The sequence below is a fragment of the Geotrypetes seraphini genome, chromosome 2 (genome assembly GCF_902459505.1).
Source record: "Geotrypetes seraphini chromosome 2, aGeoSer1.1, whole genome shotgun sequence".
In the NCBI taxonomy this organism is placed as follows: Eukaryota; Metazoa; Chordata; class Amphibia; order Gymnophiona; family Dermophiidae; genus Geotrypetes; species Geotrypetes seraphini.
This window is the reverse complement of record NC_047085.1, coordinates 311706988-311727501: the sequence shown is the minus strand read 5'-3', so window position 1 is coordinate 311727501 and position 20514 is coordinate 311706988. Positions and strand designations below refer to the sequence as shown.

Genomic DNA, 20514 nt, shown 5'->3' with positions numbered 1-20514 from the left:
AATGGGCGACAGTGGACCGGAGTGACCGGACTGATCAGGCCGGATCATAACTGGCAACCATATTCTATCAAATTTTGCTTGGCTACTGCACAGGGAAGTGGGGGGGGGATAGAAATGCTGCTGCATAGGGGGTAGGGAGAGACACAGATAGAAAGACAAACAGCGGGAGGGAGAGAGACAGAAAGAAAGAAAGAAAGATAGATAGACATATTCTACAACCCGTTAATGTAACGGGCTTAAAGACTAGTATTTTATAAAGACATAAAGGTGCCTATGGGGCTCATTTTCAAAAAAGAAAAACATCCAAAATATGGTATAATGTGGCAGATAGACGTTTTTCTTGCCAAACCCTTCCAATTCAGTATTTATGAAACCTATTTTCTAGATCAGGGGTGCCCAATTTAGACCTGTTTGGGGTTAGACCTGTTTTAACACTGAATAAGTACCAAAAAGGTGCCCAAACTGACAAGATGATAACAGGAGGAATGAAGGCATGACCCCCTCCCACTCCCCAAAGATGTGAATGAAACAATACATACCTTCCTGTCTGACGGCTTCAGATATTATGGACAGTCCTATTAGAGCAGCAAGCAGGTTCCTGGAGTCGCCTGGTGGCGATGTAGTGAATCACAGAGATGGCGATTCAAGTCCATACTCCAATCTAACACTTACACTTACAGTGGAATTTGTGAGCCTTCCAAACTACATCCTAATCTCATTTTACCCACATATAGGTGACACCTGCAGGCGTAATGGATATTGGTTTGGTATACAGTTGGGAACAGTGGGTTTTGGAGGGCTCACCATACAGTATAAGAGGATTATGGTGAGATGTGTACCTGGGACATTTTATGTGAGGTTCACTGCAGTGCCCCCTAGGGTGCCCCACTGCGCTGCTGGGATGTCTATGTGGCCAGTCTAAGTAAGAATGCTGGCCCCCTCCTACATCCCAATAGCTTGTTCTGTGCGTTTGTGTTTTGGACCTTTTTTTTTTTTTTTTTTAAAGGTTCAAAAAGATAGACACACTGAGCATAAACATCCATTTTTTAAAAACCATGTTTGGTAGTCTTGAAAATGGGCATGTTTGGTACTGGATTTTTGTGTGTGTTCCGCAGAAAACGTCTCAACTCAAATTTAGACATCATATCTAAAATGCCTCTCAATGTGTCTTTAAAAATATTACACCTAAGTAGGCACCTGCTTGCCCTCTTAAACCACATGCCTTATTACAAAAACCATAGGCGTCAGAATGGGGGAGGCCACAGGGATCATGGCCTCCCCAAACCTGGCTGTCAGTTATTGCTCTACTCCCCAGACCCTCACACATCTCCTCCCAGCAGATCTAATTTTAAATCTTCCAGCAGCCACTGTGCAGCGTCACTGCAGAATGAAGACTTCTGGGGCAGGCTCACTTGTTGATGCTGAGTGGTGGCTGCCAGAAGATTTAAAAATCACAGCGACTGAGGAAGGTAGGTGGAGAGAGTCGGGAGCTGGAGAGAGAGGTCGTGCCATAGGATCCTGCTAGGGTTAGGGCAGAGCCTTTAGGCTCACCCAAATGAAAAAAATGTTCCGCTGTCTATGATAAAAACTATCCTCCATGTGCACAAAATCTGAGTGGAGGACTCAAGATAAGACAGGGAAGAAGGGACATGGTTACCAGTTGTTTGCAGAATACAATATAAAGCAGTAATGATCTGTCACCAATTCTTGTATGGAGTCATACCAGAATTGTTTAAAAATAATATGCTTAGTTATTTACCAAGCAGATCATTACGTTCTGAGAATTTAGCTTTACTGAAAACGAATGCTAACCCGAGGTTGGTGGAGACTGGTAAAATGACTTTCTGTTGTGCAGGAGTGGCCCTTGTGGGCCAAATACGAAATTGTCGTGAAAGGGCCCTGTTTAGAAAATTGCTAAAGACACAATTTTTTGTAGACACCTTTTTCTAGTCAGTAATCTTCTCTGGTTTAACTGAAGAATTATTCATGATCTTTTTGTTTAAGCTTTTTGCTGCTATTTTGCAGATATGTTTTTAGGATTGTTTGTTTTACCATGTTCTTTTATAATTTATGTAATAATTCATGTAAACCGTTTAGTTTTACACAGTGTAGAAATTTTTTTAAATAAATAAATGGTATTTTCCAGTGTTTATCCCATAAACACCTTTTTTTGGCATTAGGGGTGTTTTATTAGCATCAAAACCTAAAATCAAAAGCCCTAAATATACATTAAAGAGTGAATTTTAGAACTCTTCTGCATTCTAGAAAAAGTATTTATGCTTGATAATAAGCAAATACATGTAAGCAGCAGTTTTGAGAATTCTGACGTCGGAGAGAACATTCTGGGCCAGCCATGCAGTGATTGGCTGGCCCAGAACGTCCTCTCCGACATCAGAATTGACGTCAGGTGGGGAATGCTGGTGGGCTCGGTGCTTCTGCATCGGGAAGCAGGTAGAACGCGAAGGCAACACGATCGACTCGCGTTGCCTTCACAATCTACTGGTCGATCATGATCGACCTTATGGGTACCCCTGCTCAAGAAAGAGCTTATTCCAAAGTACAGGGGCTACAATTTGGAAACATAAGTGATTTGCATATCAGTTGGGTCTACTAAGAGATGCTGGTGGGAGGAATGAAAGGTATGAGTCAGGGTATCAAGGAATTAGACAATTGTTAAAAAAAAAAAAAAAAAGAAATGGAGGTGGACTGGAATAGAAAGTTTGATTAGTAAGAATAAGGAATTTGAAAGGTATTGGATATGCAATTGTTTGAGAATCGTTATTCTTAAAATGATGCATAGTCAGTGAGTGAAAAATACCTGTGGACTCCGAAAATTGCCCTTGTGGAAAACATCTTTTTATAAAATGACAATACTGTGTATACACAGAAAAAGTACAGGTTCCTACTTTTTACATGATCTTTGCATTCAGGAGGTGTAGTTTGTACATAACAGAGATGGGGATGTGACATATGCATGTAGTTTATAAAATCAGTTACATGTATAGAACTAAAGCCAGGCAAACCGTTGATCGCGTCAATAGACGTTGCTGGTAAACATTACTACGGCGTCCTAGCAACCCAGACAGTGGAAATCGCCGAAAAGCAGAGGCATTTTAACACTCGGCTCAGATTACAGAAAACCACTCAATTTCTTCATTAAGTCCATCAGGTACCAATGCTTTGAGCCTAAATATCCATTTTTGTTCCTTGATGGCTAAAGCTTTTTGAGAGATGTTTTTTAGTTCCCCTCGACCCTGAAGAAAGCAGGTGTTCATGTTTGTCGGAATTTGTAGCCTACTGGAGCTCATTTTGGAAGACTGTTTTATAAAGGTATATAAGTGACTCTTGCTGCTTTATGAAATAGGTGCCTTTTACTCTTCATATACAGTAAGTACCCTGGTATAAAATCAGTTCTGAAATATATATATTCTTCAAATAACTTACAAAACTAGAACTGCTCCATTAACTTTTTGCATTTTATGTACTCAAGCAGGCACTTATTAAATTGCTCCAGCAGACACATACATGGAACATCACGCTCAGAAAATATATGGGTCAGTTATTGAAAACTAAACTCTTCACCTAGGGATAAGGGTCAGATAACTCCAATATTCCACTCAACTCAAAACCCTATATGGAAAAAGATACACACTCCGCGACACTAAAAGGCTTTTCATACATACTAGTCATCCACACAACACAAACATAAGACAGCAGGAAGAAAACAAAAGAAAAAAAGAAGTGGAGAAAAAGCCTCAGTTCCGCTTCATCTGGCAAAAAACTCCACTTCTTCAAAATGAACACTCCTGCATGCAGGCAAAAACTGTAGAAAAAAAGCACTATAATAGCCTGCAGAGTGATATCAACCAGCACGCCGAGGCAAACAGCCCCAAATCGTGATATTGTGGGCAAGGGAGCACTGCAGCAATACGGTCCAGGATCATGCAAAAGAGGCAAATGAAAAACAAACAAACAAACACTTAGCTGCTACTATCATCCAGGCACTTCTCAGTCCACAATTTCACCTCCTGGTCACTACAGCCAATGAACCCAATGGGGAACCTTCCGTTTCGCTTTGTCTTGCTGTGTCAGGGGTATGCTTCATATGCATACTATCCGGACCCACCATGCTTCTCAGGCTCTCATTCCACTTCACAAATCACTCATGGCACAAAGAAACGCCACAGTAACACACTGAAATACTTTCACAAACTCCACCCCCTGTTGCCTTGCACCAATCAGAAACTATCAAGAACCCAAGAAGGCCACCTATTCAATCCGGGCATTTAATCCCTCAGCTTGAACCGATTTCAATAGATAGATCCACCTTTGCTCCTTCTGCCAGAGTAAACGTCTCCAATCCCCCCAACGGATAGGATAGGCCACATGTTCAATCACCGTGCATCGCAAAGCCCCAAATTCATGGCGAGCCTCAAGACAATGTACCACCAAAGGTTCCTCAAGACACCGGGTGTTCAAACAGGATCTGTGCTCAATCAGTCTGGTCTTAAACTGACTGTATGTATGTCCCACATAAAGTTTTAAACATGAAGTGGAACACCGTAGCTTGTACATACGACCCGTCTTAGGATGTATGAACTCATCCGATTCAATCATTAAGGAACACAACAAACAATGACCACAACTATGATGGCCAGGTACTGACATTGAATCAAACTCGGATGACACTAATCTCAGAACACTGGGGCTAAGGATGTCACTGAGGTTCCGATTACATCCATATGAAAATAAAATCTTAAGATGTTGTAGACTCGGATGTATTTGTAGAATATTCAGATGCCGGCGGATCACCCGCTGCGACCTCCTAGACATCTTGATTAAATGTAGAAACAAATGTAATCATATCCTGTGAAGCTTGTATAGTGCGATATTCAAGTAAGGCCTCCCTGTGATTATACAGGGCTCTTTTCCTGGCCCTCGCTACTACAGGAACAGGGTATCCCCTACATATCAATTTCTCCTGTAGTATAGCCAATTGATGTCGGAATTCTGAATTGGTGCTGCAAATGCATCTATAACGTAAAAATTGGGCAAAAGGGATGCTGGTCTTCATCGGGTAAGGGTGCATACTACTAAACTGTAATAAAGAATTCCGACCAGTTTCTTTGACATATACCGTAGTATGCATTGAACCATCCATCAACTCCACCATGACATCTAAAAAGGCAATCTTAGTCTGATGAAAATTCATCTCAAACCTTAATGCAGGATGACATGTATTGATGTAATCTTTAAATGTCAAAAGTTCATCCAGGGACCCATGCCATAGACATCGATTGGAAGAATACAGAAGAATAAATAAACCTTTCTTCAAAATAGCCCATAAACAAATTGGCTATTGTGGGAGCAAAAGTGGCACCCATAGCCACCCCAGAAAGTTGCATATAGAATTGGCCCTCGAACAAAAAATAGTTCTTCTTCATCGCTAAAGATGTCAATCCAAGTAAAAAATCTGGGGGAACCAACTTCTGGCGAGGCAATTGATCCAAAAAATATAGTAAGACCTCCAAAACCTCATCCTGAGGGATAGAGGTGTATAAGGAAGCCACATCAAATGTCACTAAAAACGTGACCTCAGATAATATAGGCTCCCAGCTGCCCAACAAATTCAAAAAATGTGTGGTGTCTTTCAATAAAGATTTCACAAACGAAAAACAAGTTTGAAGATGAACATCCACATTCTGACACACTCATTCTAATAGGGAATCCCTCCCTGACACTATCGGTCTACCCGATGGAGTGTGCAAGTTCTTGTGTATTTTCGGGAGTAAATTAAAAGGCAGCCCCGCAGCCCTTTAAATCTCAATGGGCTTCGGGGCCATTAGCACAGCGCAGCCGCTAGCGCGGCTTTGTAAAAGAAGCCGTTTGTCTTTCGTATTGTTTAGGCACACTGTCCTTAATAAAAAAAAAGATTTACATTAAATATTTACTTCTGACAGTTCGATATTCATTGTTATATTCTGGTTTATCTTGTTATGAAGGGTGGAGTGTAGCGAGGTGGAGTGGTGGGAGGGGGTGGGGCTGGAATATTGGGATCGGGGATACATGCTGTATAGATCCTGAACGACTGTTCTTTTCTGGACCGTATTCATTATCTGTCTTTCTGGTTTGTTCAATAAAACTTGTCTCGCAGTAAATATTTATCATACGGGACAACCACATTGTTTTTATTTGAGGCAGTGACTTGTCCAAGTAGTAGAGACAGAGTTTGCTGTCATTTACTGTGTTATTGTGTATATCTGTTCTCTACCAATTGTTTTATTTTTGTGTGCAGAGTTTTACCAGTATGGATGTCCTTTCCCAGTACATTTTACCAGTAGTTAAATTGGCATGCAATGCAATAAAACACTAGTACAAAGTGAATAAACAGCGCAACTTGTATTAGTAAAAATCCTCAATAATTCTTAATTTATATGATTCTCCTCCAATGTGTTTTGATTCTAACGTAAGATTTTAATATTTTGATTCTAATGCAAGATTGTAATTCCTGGAGACGTCCAGCCTCTTATTAATTTGGAAATCGCATTGAACTCCTATTGGGGTATATTAGTGATTCATAAATATTTATGTAATTTAATGTAATATTCTATCTAGATAGGCAATGGCACTGAATATTGCATAGCTGCTATCCATCTAGCAAAGTAATGGAAAATAAGATAGCCTTTTTATAATAAATCATTTTGTTATATGTATGGCAGCTGAATATTGTTACTGCACTTACAGTGAGGCAGAACACCGTTGCTCCGCCCCTCCATTGAGATAGTGACAAATTGTTTAGAAGAGAATTTTTGCAGCAGCATCTGTACACTGCTGCTGTGGCCATGAAACATCCTATAGTGCCTACTTTTAGGCACTATGGGGCTGATTCTTTACACGGCACCTAAAAAATGGCGCCAGCTGCGTCAATCACACTTAGGGACCGTTTACAGAATTACTGTTAGCGGTGTCTTATGTAAAAACTTAGGGGTCCTTTTATCAAGCTGCGGTAGGGGGTTTAACGCGCGTAATACCGCACGTTAAACCGCCTGCCACGCTAGCCGCTAACGCCTGCACTAAGCAAGCACCAAATTTTTTAGCCGGCCGCAGGGGTTAGCGCGTGATAAAATGTCCGATGCGCTAACCCCGCTAGCGTGGCTTGATAAAAGGACCCCTTAGGCACTTGAAATATAGGCGAGGATTTTAAAAGCCTACATTTCATGTGCCCAAGTCAAGCTCCGCCCATAGAAACGTCCACTGAGGCATTAGGCACCTATTGCATGGCAGTTAGCGGTGCTTATCTTTTATAGAATTGGATAGATGCTTATCATCCAATTATTTATTTATTTATTAGACCATCTACTTCCTCCATCCCATTGTCCTCCGGCCCCCCATTACAGCTCGAGTTCTCAAGCAAAGTTCTGGGTGTCACCTTAGACTCTTCTCTATCCTTCAACGAACATCTCCAATCCCTGGTGAAGAAATGCTTCTTCAGCCTTCACATGCTAAGGAAAGTCAGACCCTATTTTCACCAAAAACACTTCGCAGTCCTAGTACAATCCATCATCCTCTCCAGATTGGATTATTGCAATTCTATCTACCTCAGCCTAACCAAGAAAAGCCTCCACAGACTTCAGCGGATTCAGAACGCCGCAGCTAAGCTTGTTTTCGCGAAAAGCAAATTTGATCACGTCTCACCACTCCTGTCTAAGCTCCATTGGCTCCCAGTAATCCCCAGGATCCACTTCAAATGTGCGTGTCTGGCCTACAAGATCCTACATGGCATCCTTCCTGCCGTTATCCCTCTATCCTGGAACTCCCCAACTCCTACTTCCTCCAGATCCTCCCAAATTTTTAAACTATCCTTCCCTTCCATAAAAGGTATTTCCCATGCAGGCAAACTTGGGTCATCCCTCCCCTTTAGAATCACTGAGATCTGGAATAACCTCACCTCCCCACTCCGAACCTCAAGCTCCCTCCAACTCTTCCGCAAACACCTAAAAACCTGGCTATTCTCAAAACTGTAACACTTCCCCCCTCTTAGGCCTCTCACCTTCCCCCTTTACATCTAACTCTTTAATCTCTCCACTGTAGTTCCTCTCTCATCCTTCTTCCTGTAAACCGTGCCGAGCTCCGCATTCGTGGAGATGGTGCGGTATATAAACCCAAGGTTTAGTTTAGTTTAGTTTATTTATTTTTTTAGCAATTATTGAGACTATTAAGGGTATTTTGACAATTAAGTTAGGCATCTAACTTTAGGTGCCCTTTAGAGAATCTGGCCTATATTTATAGGTATTCCTGGGGACAGAGATTGGGTAGAAAGTGTGGGTGTGGGGGGAGGGGATTGGCACTTATGTGTACAGTTTATGAAATGCACGCAGTTCAGTTTTAATCGCAGGGAAACAAGATTTTCTGTAAGTGATATGGAAACCGCATAGTTATATGCGGTATATAAATTTTTAAATAAATAAATGTACCTATTCCTACCGGCACATACACACACAAACTTATGCCTGCTTTACAACAAGTGGCATAGGCAGTGGAACACTTTTTTGTTGGGGGGGACCCCAAAAGCTCTGCCCTAGTCCCAGCAGGATCCTGCGGTACGATGACTCCCCAGTCGCTGTAATTATAAATATTCAGGCAGCGGCCGCACAGCGTCAATGTGTAGGCCTGCCCTGGAAGTCTTTATTCTACAGCAACGCTGCACAGCGGCTGCCTGAAGATTTAAAATTACAGCGGTCAAGAAGAGGTGGGTGGGGGAGTAGAGCCATAACTGACTCTTCTGACTGCCAATTTTTGGGGAGGCCATGACCCCTGTGACCTTCCCCATTCTGAAGCCTATGGAAAGTGTAACTTTGTGCTAAAGCTTTCAGGTAGTAGGCTCTTATTTAAGGCTACATGGAGCAACATTTTAAAAGGACATGCAACTCAGAATATGTGTACATCCCATATGGACGGCCATTTCTCATGTATTTTCGACCAGGATCTGCCAACATATAACCTCTTATAATATATATGAAAAATAATGTACATATTCTAGAGACATCCAGCATGAACATCCATTTAACCCTTTAATTGAAAGATGGTGAAATAGCGCTTTACGTAATCTGATGTTGAACAAGAGCAACAGTGCCAAGTAATAGGCATTTGGAGATGCAGAAACATATGTTGCTTCTGAGCAACAATGTCAAATAAAGGGTTAACATGCTGAAACATTCAAATTCTGAATGGAGATAAATAAGGTACATAGACATCTCTGTGGCAACACAGGAATATCTATGTTATAAAATGGCCACATAAACCCCTATCCAAAACAGAGGGATAGATTGATTAAAGCAGGGGATTGAGAATTAGAAGAATCAGGTTTGAATCCTCCTTCAGTTGTCTGATTTTTTTTTTTTTTTTTTTTTTAATAGTGAGACACCTACTGTACGTACCTGAAAGTATACCACTTCAATATCATGCAGGCTTGCAGGATTCTTATACATCTTTTTCAGGCTGCGTTTAACTTATTTTATTAAATTATTTAATATCCATGTCTGTTTTAATCATTTCCACCATAATTCCCTTATTTGTCCTGATTAGATTGTAAACTCTGTCAAGCAGGAACCATCTCATACGCATTTAGTCTACAGCCCTGTATGCATCTAGTAACGCTACAGAAATAAGTCCTACCGTCTTTTCCTGAAAATAAGACAGTGCCTTATATTCATTTGGGGCCCAAAAAAGGCACTAGGTCTTATTTTTGGGTAGGTCTTATTTTTTTCATGTACATGGTCATCTCTCCCTTCCTTTCCTTCACCCCAATTCTTCCTCTTTGCTTTCCCCCACATGTACAACATTATTTTTGGGGTAGGTCTTATTTTCAGGGAAACATGGTACTAGTAGTAGTAGTAGTTTTTAGATATAGTCAACCCATCCCCATCTTAGATCAGAGTTGGCTATCAATATCCTGACTTTATGAAATCAGGATTTGGACAACTAAATGACAGTTTCCAGACATTCATTACAAGAATAGAGCTTCTAAAATAACCACCAAAGGCTCATATGTTGCCTTTATAAAACAGATGAATCACATGTGTACGTGCCTTGGCAGCCTAGGCATTCCATTATAAAATTATTTAGATTCGTTACATTGGGTTAAACATTGGTTTGAAGTTGCCCCTCCCCCCCCTCTCTCTTTCTGTTGTGCCTTAGGGGGATCTTTTGACTGAAGCACAAACTTCTTTCTTTCAAGTATATACAAACAGAATTCTAATTCACATGTTTATTTTTCCAGGCGTGTTCACAGGACTGGCTCTCATGGTTGGCTTTCTGGGCCTAGCTGTTATCATCATGGGGTCGTTCTTGTGCTACTTTGTGATCCAAAAAAGGAGAAATTACCAAAATATCTAAAGACACATCTGCAGAAAGCAAGCATCACACGTTTCTCGGAGCAACCGTATATTCGCTGTTGCGTTTAACATCTTTTGAAGACATGTTTATGCGTTATGCAACCACACGTAAAAGACAGTGGCAGAACCATTTTCCACAGAAAACAGTCACAAATCAAGAATGAATCAAATTCCAGCACCACATACAATTAAAACACTGACAGACAAATAAAAAAAAAATGGAAACCTGAGCATCTAAGAGTCTATTGAATGTACAGTACAGTATATATTTATTAAACATCAGTAAAACGATAACGCTTGTGGTCCACCAGCAGGGCTGTGCACTGGCACACAGGCTCAAATTCTGTACATGTCTAAGTTGTGCGCACAAATCGTTGTGCAAAGCTGATTTGTGCACACAATTTAATTGTTTAACAAGCCAATTTGCACTGATAATTAGAATTGAACAACTAATGATGCTAAATTGTCACTAATTAGAAGTTACACACACAATATTACAGGCACATTCTTTATCAGGGCAAATATGCTTGTGTACTAATACAGCTCAGTTCAAGCAGTTACTAAAAACTCAGCTCTTTGTAGACACATTTTTGTAAAGAGTTGGAGAAGATAAGCTGCAGAGTACGACTATCAGTTCTTTATTTTATGTTATTGTACTTAGTTAGTTTTATTTTGTTGGCTGTGACATTAGAGTGTACTGTGATTGTTATTATCGGTACTAGTGTGTATGTTTTATTTGTAAACTGTTTAGGTTTAAGTGGGGTAAAAATGTTTTGCATAAATGAATAGTGCGCAAATCTCATAAGGGGTGGTGGTAGGGGTGGAGCATAGACAGACCGTGGGTATTCCTAAACATTGATGCACTGTTATAGAATGGACCTGATCCACACACAACTTAGGTGCAGGTGTTTAGGCCTGGTTTTCCTTGGCCTAAATGGGTGCTCCTAAATATTATATTACGTACAGTCGCAAAGCGAAGGTGCTAAGGGGAAGAAAAACTCCATTGGAATATCTTACCTCCTGGCATTCAGACTTGGGAAAAGGTAAACATCGGCTTCAGTAGGTCATTTCATTGTCCTTCTCTTTTAGTTTAGTTCAGTACTCTGCTTTTTCAGCAAAGTCAATTTAGGCAATATTGTAGCATTTAGAGTCTCTTTTAGGGTTTTATATTAAAAGTGTTGGTCTAGATCAGGGGTCCCCAAAGTCCCTCCTTGAGGGCCGAATCCAGTCGGGTTTTCAGGATTTCTCCAACGAATATGCATTGAAAGCAGTGAATGCACATAGATCTCATGCATATTCATTGGGGAAATCCTGAAAACACAACTGGATTCGGCCCTCAAGGAGGGACTTTGGGGACCCCTGATCTAGATTAGGGTGGCAGAGTCCTAGACCAGGGGTAGGCAATTCCAGTCCTTGAGAGCCAGAGCCAGGTCAGGTTTTCAGAATATCCACAATGAATACGTATGAGATGGATTTGCATGCACTGCCTCCTTGCGATGCAAATCTAAATCATGCATATTTATTGTGGATATCTTGAAAACCTGACCTGGCTCCGGCTCTCGAGGACTGGAATTGCCTACCCCTGTCCTAGACCCTATGCTCATTCACACAAACAGCCTGGACACTCTTACAGGTATAATTGGGTTTTTTCATTAAGTACAGACCTGAGCCTGTTACCTCACAGGCTCTGGTAAGGTAAAATTCTCTCTCAGATAAAGGATAAACAAGGTTCAAAGGCCAGACCCATACAAAGTCCACAATCCTCTGTTATAACAAGGTTGGCTTACCTTATTCAGTCATGTTCTAAAACTCTAGCACTGACAGCTCTTCTAACAGTCCTTGCCAGATTTCTTGACTTCCCAGAGCCTTTCCTCAACCTAGGGAAGGGTTCTCTCTCAGTCTCATAAGAATCCCTCTGATTCCCAGAGTTTTCATCAACCCAGAACTATGGAAGGGTTCTCTAGTAGAAGTTTCTTCCTCGGGACCTCTTCTCTTAGGGACCTCTCCTAATGATTCCAGTCTGGGGCAGAAGTACTCCTCCCTGCCTGAGTCCTGTCCCTCTGACTCAGCACGGAGTTACAAAGCTCAGGGCATTCTGGGATAGGTAGTTTTCCTCAATTTGTGTGACACTTTCTGCTGCCCAATGCCTTCCTATGTTAATGCCTTTTTATGGTATTCCCTCCATGTGGTTGGTACTGCTTCGTTAGAATTTTATGATACAATTTTCAAGAATATTTTGATATGAATTTGATTATCGATGTCTTCCTGTTTTACTATTGTTGAAATTTGACTTGTTAACGTCTGCTTATGCTTTCCTGTTACTGTGTGATCTAATGAGGGAAGGATGTAAAAAATGTGTCCGACTAGTTTGTCTTCCTGTGTTACACCTGTTGTTTGTTTTTTAGTGATCATAGGGAGCTCAAGATAATGTGAATGTAATTTGTAAACCGGATAGTTAATATGCGGTATATACATTTTTTAATAAATAAAAATGAAAAATTAATGAGGGAGAAACTCTTAATCCCTCACAATTAGTATTTTAGGTTGCATTTCAGAGCATAAGATCAGATTAGGGCACAGACAGCAATTGAGGAAAGTCTTGGTTTAGTGTTTAATTCCTTCCCACCCAGCCCATGACTGATCTTTTGATTTATAGGCTCTTCAGTCAGTTAGGAAGAGGAAATTGCTTTGGTAGGATTTTTCTGCTTTTTCTTCTCTTTTTTTTCAATCAGGTGCAAGTACTTCTGCAACCACAGTATGGCTGGGAATCATTCCCCCTGTTTTACGAAGCCGCGCTAGCGGCTGCACTGCAGTAATGGCCCCGAAGCCTTTAAATCTCTATGGGCTTCGGGGCCTTTACCGCAGTGCAGCCGCTAGCGCAGCTTCGTAAAACAGGACCATTGTAGCTTTGGTCTCTGCGCAGACAGAAAATGTTACCCAAGCAGAGGGAGTGGTTTAATGTGCAAGCTGACTTGAACTTGAATTCCTCATGAAGGAAGTAAAAGAAGCGAGAGAAGACATGGCATGACTGAGAAGCATCTGTGAGAATGAGAGGTACATGGATAAAATGCTTCATGACGCATCAAAGATTTCCAGAAGTGGGGAAGAAGAAGTCGTGCTGAGGGAGGATAGCTAGACTTAGATTATGGGGGAAGGGGTAAAACGTGGACCTCACGGACCTGACGGACCTCGCGGATCTAAACCCGTACGGCCTTAAAAATCTGAGGTCCGTGTCCGTGGCGCTTGTAGTTTCTGTCGCTGACAGACCTTGATGAGATTTTAGCGCTGACGGATCTGTCTCAGCAAAGGGAGGGAAAAGTGGTAGGATCCGTCAGCGCTAAAATCTCTTCCAGGTCTGTCAGAGCCAGAGACTAGTGCTGGAGTTTGGAGACTTATTTTCCCAGCTCTCTTGGCTTCTGCTCTGCCGCTTCAGCACTAGTCTCTGGCTCTAACAGACCTGGAAGAGATTTTAGCGCTGACGGATCCTACCACTTTTCCCTCCCTTTGCTGAGACGGATCCGTCAGCGCTAAAATCTCATCAAGGTCTGTCAGCGACAGAAACTACAAGCGCCACGGTCACGGACCGACACGGACCTCAGATTTTTAAGGCCGTGCGGGTTTAGATCCACGAGGTCCGTGAGGTCCGCGTTTTACCCCTTCCCAGATTATGGGACCCTGCAGAATTGATACTGTAACTCCACCTGCCCTTGAACTGAAGGGCATATTCCATTTAAATAATTTAAAATAAAATGTTTTCTTTTTCTTTGTTGTCTGGATGTTTTTTTTTCCCGATGAAAACAAAAACAAAAAACTGTGGATACAGATGTTCTGGAGATAAAGCACAGTTACTTACCGTAACAGGTGTTATCCAGGGACAGCAGGCAGATATTCTTGACTGATGGGTGACGGCACCGACGGAGCCCCGGTACGGACAATTTTAGAGTGATTGCACTCTAAGAACTTGGAAAGTTCTAGTAGGCCGCACCGCGCACACGCGAGTGCCTTCCCGGCCGACAGAGGCGCGCGGTCCCCAGTTAGGATAAGCCAGCTAAGAAGCCAACCCGGGGAGGTGGGTGGGACGCAAAGATATCTGCCTGCTGTCCCTGGATAACACCTGTTACGGTAAGTAACTGTGCTTTATCCCAGGACAAGCAGGCAGCATATTCTTGACTGATGGGTGACCTCCAAGCTAACAAAAAGAGGGATGGAGGGAAGGTTGGCCATTAGGAAAACAAATTTTGCAAAACAGATTGGCCGAAGTGTCCATCCCATCTGGAGAATGCATCCAGACAATAATGAGATGTAAAAGTATGAACTGAGGACCAAGTAGCAGCCTTGCAGATTTCCTCAATAGGAGTGGAACGGAGGAAAGCCACAGATTCTGCCATAGCTCTAACTCTATGGGCCGTGACAGAACCTTCCAGTGTCAGTCCGGACTGAGCATAACAAAATGAAATGCACGCTGCAAGCCAATTTGACAATGTACGTTTAGTAACAGGACGTCCTAATTTATTCGGATCAAAGGACAGAAAGAGTTGGGGAGATGATCTGTGGGGCTTAGTACGCTCTAAATAGTAAGCTAGAGCCCGCTTACAGTCCAAAGTATGCAGGGCCTGTTCTCCAGAATGCGAGTGAGGTTTCGGAAAGAAGACAGGCAGAACAATAGATTGGTTGAGATGGAATTCAAAGACAACCTTAGGGAGAAACTTTGGATGTGTACGCAGAACCAGCTTGTCATGATGGAAGACTGTAAAAGGTGGATCCGCAACTAGTGCATGTAGTTCACTGACCCTCCTGGCAGAGGTAAGAGCAATAAGGAAAAGTACCTTCCAAGTGAGAAACTTGAAAGAAGCGGTAGCCAAAGGTTCAAATGGAGGCTTCATTAAGGCGGAAAGAACTACATTGAGATCCCAGATAACAGGAGGGGCTTTAACAGGTGGTTTCACATTGAAAAGACCCCGCATGAACCTGGACACCAAGGGATGAACTGAGAGGAGTTTTCCATGGACTGGCTCATGAAAAGCAGCAATAGCACTGAGATGGACTCTGATTGAAGTAGACTTGAGGCCAGAGTCAGACAAAGAAAGAAGATAATCCAACAAGGTCTCCACTGCAAGGGAAGTGGGATCATGATGATGAAGAAGACACCAGGAAGAAAACCGTGTCCACTTCTGATGGTAACATTGCAGAGTGGCAGGTTTCCTGGAGGCATCCAAAATGGAACGAACGGGCTGAGACAAAAGAGTATCATGAGAAGTCAGCCCGAGAGAAACCAATCTATCAGGTGCAGAGACTGAAGGTTGGGATGCAGAAGGGTCTCCTGATGTTGCGTAAGCAGCGAAGGAAACAGAGGAAGAAGAAAAGGTTCCCTGGAACTGAGTTGAAGTAAAAGGGAGAACCAATGTTGCCTGGGCCACCGTGGAGCAATCAGAATCATGGTGGCTCGTTCCTTCTTGAGCTTGAACAAGGTTCTTAACATGAGAGGTAGAGGAGGGAAAGCATACAGGAATAGATTGGACCAATCGAGGAGAAATGCATCCGCTGCCAGACGGTGAGGAGAGTAGAGTCTGGAGCAGAATAGGGGCAGCTGGTGATTGTGAGGAGCTGCAAAGAGGTCAATCTGAGGAGTGCCCCACTGAGCGAAGATGGACTGCAGAGTTAAAGGATCGAGTGTCCACTCGTGAGGCTGGAGAATTCTGCTGAGCTTGTCCGCCAAGGAATTCTGTTCTCCCTGAATGTAGATAGCTTTCAGGAATAGATGGTGATCTGTGGCCCAAGTCCAAATCTTCTGGGCTTCTTGGCACAAGAGGCGAGAGCCTGTCCCACCCTGCTTGTTGATGTAGTACATCGCAACTTGATTGTCTGTGCACAGCAGGAGGACTTGAGGAAAGAGAAGATGTTGGAAGGCCTTGAGGGCATAAAACATTGCTCTGAGTTCCAGGAAATTGATGTGATGCTTCATTTCCTGAGCTGTCCAAAGTCCTTGAGTTTGGAACTCATTCAAATGAGCTCCCCAGGCATAAGGGGAGGCGTCGGTGGTGATGACAAGTTGATGAGGAGGTAGATGGAACAGAAGACCTCTGGAGAGATTTGAGGATATCAACCACCATTGTAGAGACTGACGAAGAGATGATGTTACAGATATGTGATGTGAGCAAGGATCCATCGCTTGGGACCACTGGGTAGCTAGGGTCCATTGAGGAGTGCGCAGGTGAAGACGTGCAAGTGGTGTGACATGAACTGTGGAGGCCATGTGACCCAAGAGTATCATCATTTGCTTGGCAGAGATGGAAGGTTGTGGAAGCACCTGCTGACATAGAGATTGAAGCGTTTGAAGACGGTTGGACGGCAGGAACGCTCTCATGAGGACTGTGTCCAAGACTGCTCCAATGAATTGAAGTCTCTGAGTGGGGATGAGATGAGATTTGGGTAGATTGATCTCGAACCCCAGCAAACGTAGAAATAGGATGGTCTGGTTGGTGGCCTGAAGTACTGTTTGAGATGAATTGGCCTTTATCAACCAATCGTCCAGGTAAGGAAACACCTGAAGGTGGTGGGAACGCAGAAAAGCAGCCACCACAATCAGACATTTGGTAAATACTCTTGGAGAGGAGGCAAGACCGAAGGGTAGTACCTTGTACTGGTAATGACAACGATTGATCATGAAGCGTAGGTACTGTCTGGAGGCCAGATTGATCGGTATGTGAGTGTATGCTTCTTTGAGATCGAGGGAACATAGCCAGTCGCCTTGATTGAGAAGAGGGTAAAGAGTGGCTAAAGAGAGCATTCTGAATTTCTCTTTGACCAAGCATTTGTTGAGATCGCGAAGATCTAGGATGGGTCTGAGATCTCCTGTTTTTTTGGGAACTAGGAAATAACGGGAGTAGAATCCCTGCCCCTTTTGATCTAGAGGAACTTCCTCTATGGCGTTCAGAAGGAGGAGGGATTGAACCTCCTAGGAGGAGGGATTGAACCTCCTGAAGAAGGAGTGAAACCTGAGGAGTGTTCAAACAGACTCTCTTGGCAGACTTTGGGCAGGAAGTGTCTGAAAGTTGAGAGAGTAGCCGTGGCGGATGATGTTGAGGACCCACTGATCCGAGGTGATGGTTTCCCAATGGCTTATGAAAAGAGTAAGGCGTCCTCCTATGGGCTGCGGAAGGTGGGCAGCAGGTTGGAGACTGGCTATGTCCTGGAGAACCAAGTCAAAAGGGTTGAGTGGATTTTTGTGAAGGGGGAGGCTTCATTTGTTGTTGCTGCTGTGCTGGTCTAGCAGCTTGCCTCTGTTGTTGCCTCTGACGCCTGGGTTGTTGCGGGGCCTGTGGTAAAGGACGAGCCACAAATCTACGCTGGTAGGCCGACTGCTGGCGAAAAGGCCTGGTAGGTGGGGTCTTCTTTTTTGTTTTGAGAAGAGTATCCCACCTGGTCTCATGAGCTGAGAGCTTTTGTGTAGTGGAGTCCATGGATTCTCCAAACAGCTCATCCCCCAGGCAAGGTGCATTAGCCAGTCGATCCTGATGATTGACATCAAGTTCTGAAACTCTGAGCCAGGCCAGGCGACGCATGGCCACCGACATAGCCGTGGCCCGAGAGGTCAGCTCAAAGGTGTCATAGATCGATCTGACCATGAACTTACGGAGTTGTAAGAGCGATGAAGAAGTTTGGCGAAAAGCAGATCTTTTACTGTCAGGGAGGTATTTTTCAAAAGATGACAAATTCTGAATGAGATGCTTAAGGTAGAACGAAAAATGGAAAGCATAGTTCCCAGATCTATTAGCTAGCATCGCATTCTGATACAACCGCTTGCCAAACTTATCCATGGCCTTACCTTCTCTGCCAGGAGGGACAGAGGCGTACACACTAGCCCCCGTGGATTTCTTTAAAGTAGATTCCACTAGTAAAGACTCATGGGGGAGTTGTGGTTTGTCAAAGCCAGGAATAGGTATGACCTTATATAAGGAGTCCAGTTTGCGAGGAGCTCCTGGAATGGTCAAAGGTGTCTCTAGATTTTTATAGAAAGTCTCTCGCAAAATATCATGGAGAGGCAATTTTAAGAATTCCCTTGGAGGCTGGTCAAAGTCCAGTGCATCGAGAAATGCCTTGGATTTTTTGGATTCAGCCTCCAAGGGAATAGAGAGAGAGTCGCACATTTCTTTGAGAAAAGAGGTAAAAGAAGATGCATCAGGCTTAGAGGACGGATCTAATACAGAAGGGTCCTCGTCCCCTGACGAACACTCTCCCTCACAGAGAAGCGGCTCCTCTGAATCACCCCACAGATCAGGGTCCCTCACCTGAAAACTACGGTCCCGAGACTTCGGTGTGGAGGGTTCTAGGTGTCGAGTTTTGTGAGTCGACTTACCAGACCTCTGTGAAACGGTACCGGGAGATGTTATCGGGCGTGCCGGTGCCGAAGTTTGCACCGCCTGGTGTAAAGACCTCGGTTCCGGCGCTAAAACTGGCATGGATACCGAGGAAGCTGTTTGTACCGGTACCGACAAAGTGGATGCCGATAAAAGAGGCTGCTCCACTGCCGGTACCGGTAGCTCAGACTGGACCGGGACTGGAAGGCTCGGTGTCAGAAGAGCAGGCAGGAGCTGCTGTAATTGCTCTTTAAGCTGAACTTGCAGGACGGCGGCAATTCGCTCGTCCAGCGAAGGCACCGGTACCGCTTTTTTCTTCTGCGGTACCTTTGGTGCCGCTCTACACTCCGAAGAGGAACCCAAGGTCGAAGGGCTAACCTCAATCGGAGCGGAGCGCTTCCGCGGGCGCCTCGAGGTCGGCAGGATTGGGCTCGCTGCCACTGAGACCGGAGGGCGCTCCAGCGGGGAAGGCTTCTTAGCCAGCTTACCTGAGGATTGCGACGCTGGCGCGGTATCGCGCGGTGTCGATGAAGTAGGTGCCGACTGCATCGGGGCCGAAGTCGGGGTCGGTGCCGCCGAATCCGACATCTCGGTACCAAACAATAACCGCTGTTGAATTTGGCGGTTTTTAAGAGTTCTCTTTTTCAGAGTGGCACAGCGGGAGCAGGTGGACGCCTGATGGTCAGGACCGAGGCACTGTAAGCACCAGTTGTGCGGGTCGGTGAGAGAAATGGGCCTCGCACACCGCTGGCACTTCTTAAAACCGGGTTAGGGGGGCATGAACGTAAAAACGGCTTCTGCCAAATCGAAGGCCGAGGCCTCGATGGTGGCAGCAGGCCCCGCCGGGGCGAACCCGAAAAAATGAGAAAAAAAGAAAAGAAAATTCTTTTTTTTTTTTTTTTTTAAGAAAATAAGAAAGAAGGGAATAAAATACCGAAAAGGTTTACGCGAGCGGGAAGGCGTTTGAGAAAAAATTTCAACAGCCGTTGAAAGTGCGTCTTCTTAGCTCCGCGGAAACTAAGAAACTGGGGACCGCGCGCCTCTGTCGGGCGGGAAGGCACTCACGTGTGCGCGGTGCGGCCTACTAGAACTTTCCAAGTTCTTAGAGTGCAATCACTCTAAAATTGTCCGTACCGGGGCTCCGTCGGTGCTGTCACCCATCAGTCAAGAATATGCTGCCTGCTTGTCCTGGGATAATTTATTAAACACTGACATAATCCAACTGGACCCTACACGGTCTGTGTTTCGGTGAACATGCCTTCCTCAGGGGTCCAATGGTTTGCAAACTCACATATAAAGAATTGGACTGAAAACAGTCTATTGTCTTTAAACATGTGTAGCACTTCAGCTTGTCTGCGGTGTTCTTTGCTCACATGTTTAAAGACAATAGACTGTTTTCAGTTCAATTCTTTATATGTGAGTTTGCAAACCATTGGACCCCTGAGGAAGGCGTGTTCACCGAAACACGGACCGTGTAGGGTCCGGTTGGATTTTTATCATTGTATTTTTTATTATTCTACTTTTTTAATTGAATTTTCATGTTTTTATATGTCAGTGTTGAATAAATTATCTCCAGAACATCTGTATGCACAGTTTTTTGTTTTCACTGTGGATTATTGGGTCTCCCCATTTTTCTTTGTTTTATTTTTCCATCATGTTGGTTCCAGTTTCTTTTTTCTGCTTTCCTATCATCTGCTCATAATTCTCCTTCAAGTGACTGCTATGCATTTGGCTTTTCTCCTCTCTCCTGTCTATTCCCTCAC

The 20514-nt window shown here is 43.7% G+C and overlaps 1 protein-coding gene across 5 annotated transcripts in view; it reads left to right on the top strand.

Moving 5' to 3' along the window:
* The window catches only part of ACP3 (acid phosphatase 3), a 124543-nt gene extending 112870 nt beyond the window's left edge, over positions 1–11673 (top strand). For 3 of the 5 annotated variants that reach the window (XM_033929990.1, XM_033929989.1, XM_033929992.1), the window contains exon 11: positions 10280–10621. In XM_033929990.1, coding sequence (XP_033785881.1) covers positions 10280–10395 — 116 coding nt within the window. In that variant the 3' untranslated portion in view covers positions 10396–10621. Of the gene's footprint in view, positions 1–10279 lie in introns of all 5 variants that reach the window. The other 2 variants (XM_033929994.1, XM_033929991.1) reach the window with 1 other exon arrangement.
* Positions 11674–20514: the final 8841 nt, after the last annotated feature.